At 38.8% G+C, this 3,401-nt stretch overlaps 1 protein-coding gene across 1 annotated transcript; it reads left to right on the top strand.

The window, feature by feature from the left end:
* The first annotated feature begins 1,796 nt into the window (after positions 1-1,796).
* On the top strand, positions 1,797-2,733 carry LOC121336409 (taste receptor type 2 member 40-like). The gene is given in 2 exon segments (XM_041405536.1): positions 1,797-2,090; positions 2,092-2,733. Coding segments are annotated over 2 exon segments (936 nt in total).
* The last annotated feature ends 668 nt before the right edge of the window (positions 2,734-3,401 follow it).

Raw genomic sequence — 3,401 nt, 5'->3', positions numbered from 1 at the left:
AAATGTCTAATCTATCCTATTGAAACATCTCCCGCAGAGTTGGTATTTATGATATTTGTTTACATCTATACTTGCTATTCTACTTAATTAGATTCTGTCATGTATGGGTAGTATTGCTGCAAGTGGTTGAATCCATTGTCCTGATGATGTGTGGATGTTACAGCTCTGTTTTCTTGAAGTCAATCTAGGGAGTGAGGCTGAGAAAATACTCCTTGGGCAGGTATCCCTGCCTGTGGTGGGGAGGTTGGAACTAGATGATCTGTAAGGTCCCTTCCAATCCAAACCATTCTATGATTGTATCATTCTGTGGTCTATAGAAACACTACTCAAGCACACAGATGGCCATGCAGATCACATAGACAGGAGTACTTGAAATTTTTACTTTGAAAATGCTTGAAAATTTAGCTAATGTCAGTATGAAGCCATGAGAATTACCAAGGTATTTAAAATCTAAGCATCCAGAGCACAGAGATGAATCCTTACAATTTTTTCAGCCGTATTTCAAGCCACATGATTCAATTCACTACTTTACAAAATTTTACCAAACTTAATGACAAATGTGTAGAGAAGCCTCCTTTGAGGTTTCTTGCTTCACAGCAAAAGAAAAAAATGTCACATAGCACCAGAGAAACACCTATTCTTCCTGTCATAAAAAGTAAAAATGGCTGGGATAATACACAGAAAGCAATAGAGCAGCAAACTAAAATGGATTCTGTTGTCAGCAAACACTGGTAGAAGATACATAAAAATACTGCTGAAGGTTTGAAGAGACAAGTATCAGCACGAATTACATAGTGGAAGAGGATTACTTAGTGGATGGATGAAAGTACAAATGTTTCTAAAATGCCTCAGATTAAGATGTTTGATGAATTCTGTTTCAGTAGTGAAATAAATGAAGAGCTACCTTCTGTAAGCCACTGAAGGGAAGATTTACCACAGAAGCTGTATTCTCAACAGTAAATTAGTTATTTCATAAAAATATTTTCTGGAAGAGCTGTGCAAGTGTAAAAACCAGTGGAGCAGCTGCTTTGACTGGCATAAGAGAAGGATTGGGTGGTAAGATTACATATCCATCACTACACCTGGAATTTGTTCACTGCAATGTTCATAGATGAGTTATTACAGAAAAGAAACTGGAGTCAGACTTGCAAAAGGTGCTACAGGATGTCATTAGTTTGGTTCATTACATAAAAACAAGGCCTTGAAATATTAGAACCTTTACCATGCCGTGCAATGACAGGGGAGCCATGATGAAAATCCTTGATACTTGTGGGGGGTTGACCTTGATTGGCTGTCACATGCCCACCAAGCCATTGGCAGATATTTGAATACATCTGATAAGGACCTGCTTCAATATTAGAAGAGGCCACAGAGATTACTCTCATAAATTAAGACATGACAATACAAGACAGGGAGAGATTAAAGCATAAGATATTTTAAGAAAACCAAATCTAGGCATGTAAAGCAAGACATCAGATACTGAAGTGCAGACCCACAGTTCTAAAAACCCCAGTTGAGATGCTCCATAGCTTTACAATGCAAATCCTTCCACAAAAATGAAAATTATGCAATTAAATCTTTATCCAATTTGCATGTTTAGACAAATCAACTGAGACATCAACCCCAAAAGCAAGATCTAAAATAGCAGAAATATTAAATGACATTAGGATACTTCTGCCCCTGAGATAAATAGGTGAGCACTGCCCATAACAGCTCCTTGGGATTGGCAGTGCCAGATCTGAGGCTTTCAGGAGCCCAGTGGAAGCTGAGTAATAATTGCAAGCTCTTGAGTTACAATGGTGACATCATTTGCTCTCCTTTGTCTACCAGTTGGTATAATTGAATCCCTGGCAGGAATTCTAGGAGATGGAATTATCTTGGCTGCCATTTCAACAAGCTGCATTGGGAGCAAAACATGGCCCCCATATGACATGATTGTGATCTCACTGAGTTCATCTAGATTCATTTTGCAGTCAGGGACTACACTGGATTTCTTAATAAGTCTATCTTATGAACCCTTTGTTTATAAAGAAAATGTGTTCGTAGTTTCCAAGACAATTTTTACATTTCTGAGCTACTGCAGCCTCTGGTTTTGGAGCCTGGCTTAGTGTCTTCTATTGTATCAAGGTTGCCAGCTTTACACAGTCTTTCTTCATCTGGCTGAAGCTAAGAATTGCCAGGCTGGTGCCCTGGATGCTGCTCATATCATGGCTCTCCTCCTTCATAACTGCAATTTCCTTTGCCTGGGACGTCTACAGTGTGCATGAGAACATCACTGCTCCTTCATCCATGACAAATTCTTCATCAGTGAGAACCACAGGGGATGACAGTTTGACTTTATTGATTTATCTCTGGAATACAAGTACAGCTTTGCCTTTAATACTGTCTGTTGTTTCCAGTGTTCTGCTGATTCGGTCTCTGTGGATACACACCAGACGGATGCAAAGTAATGCAAGTGGCTTCAGGGATCCCAGCTTAGAGACCCACAGGAAAGTCATCAAGTCAGTCTGTTCCTTCTTTATATTCTACATTACATATTTTATTTGTTTGCTTCTCCTCTACTCCAGAGTTTTTTCACCTTTAAGTGATAAGGAATCCATGTGTAGAGTTATATTGGCTGCCTGTCCTACAGGACACACAATGGTTTTAATTTGGAGCTATCCCAAATTTCAAGAGCTGCCAGCTAGGATGTGGCACCACACTAAATGTCCTGTCAGAACTATATCAATGTAAAGGATTATGACAGCCTGTAATTTCTAGTTTAGATCCAAATTAATTAAAATGAAGTTGTCAGAGATAAAAAATATAGGCACTGGAATTAATACTTTAGGGCCTTGATCTGGAATGATGAAGAAGAGTGAAAATTTGCTTTACTTGAATGTGAGTTTTGTTTTGAAAATTTTGTAAGTTGTCTCCTATTTGCTACTCTTTTCTTGGAAATTGCCACAGTTTCTCTGAAACAAGAGAAAAACAAGGCCAAGACTCAGATTCCTGTACGATTCAGTAAAGAACAAAACAGCCTTCTGATCTTCTTCTGCTCTTCCTGAAGTACTTACATCAGAACTGGAGTTTTGGGAGCCTTTCCAGCTGCAGTGAGAGTTTATTCACTTCTAAAGTAACTGTCACAGAAACATACATGACTTGAGCCTTCTGTTCACTAAGCCCATCCTGATTCAATGTGTCTGGTTTGGATGTTGTCAATCTCTTTGAAGCAATGTATCTGTAACTGATCTGAGTCTGTGCCTGAATTGGTTTATTTTACAAATTAAAAAATACCAAGTCAAAGGATAACTTGAGATGGACTCTTCCTTTCCCCTCATGACAGAAACTGTGCCACAGGTGACAGCACTGGCTTCCATGAACATTTTTTACGCCATTTAACAGACATGCAGAAAGTTGAG

The sequence above is a fragment of the Onychostruthus taczanowskii genome, unplaced genomic scaffold (genome assembly GCF_017590055.1).
Source record: "Onychostruthus taczanowskii isolate IOZ18803 unplaced genomic scaffold, ASM1759005v1 scaffold230, whole genome shotgun sequence".
In the NCBI taxonomy this organism is placed as follows: Eukaryota; Metazoa; Chordata; class Aves; order Passeriformes; family Passeridae; genus Onychostruthus; species Onychostruthus taczanowskii.
This window is presented reverse-complemented; position numbering and strand designations above follow the sequence as displayed.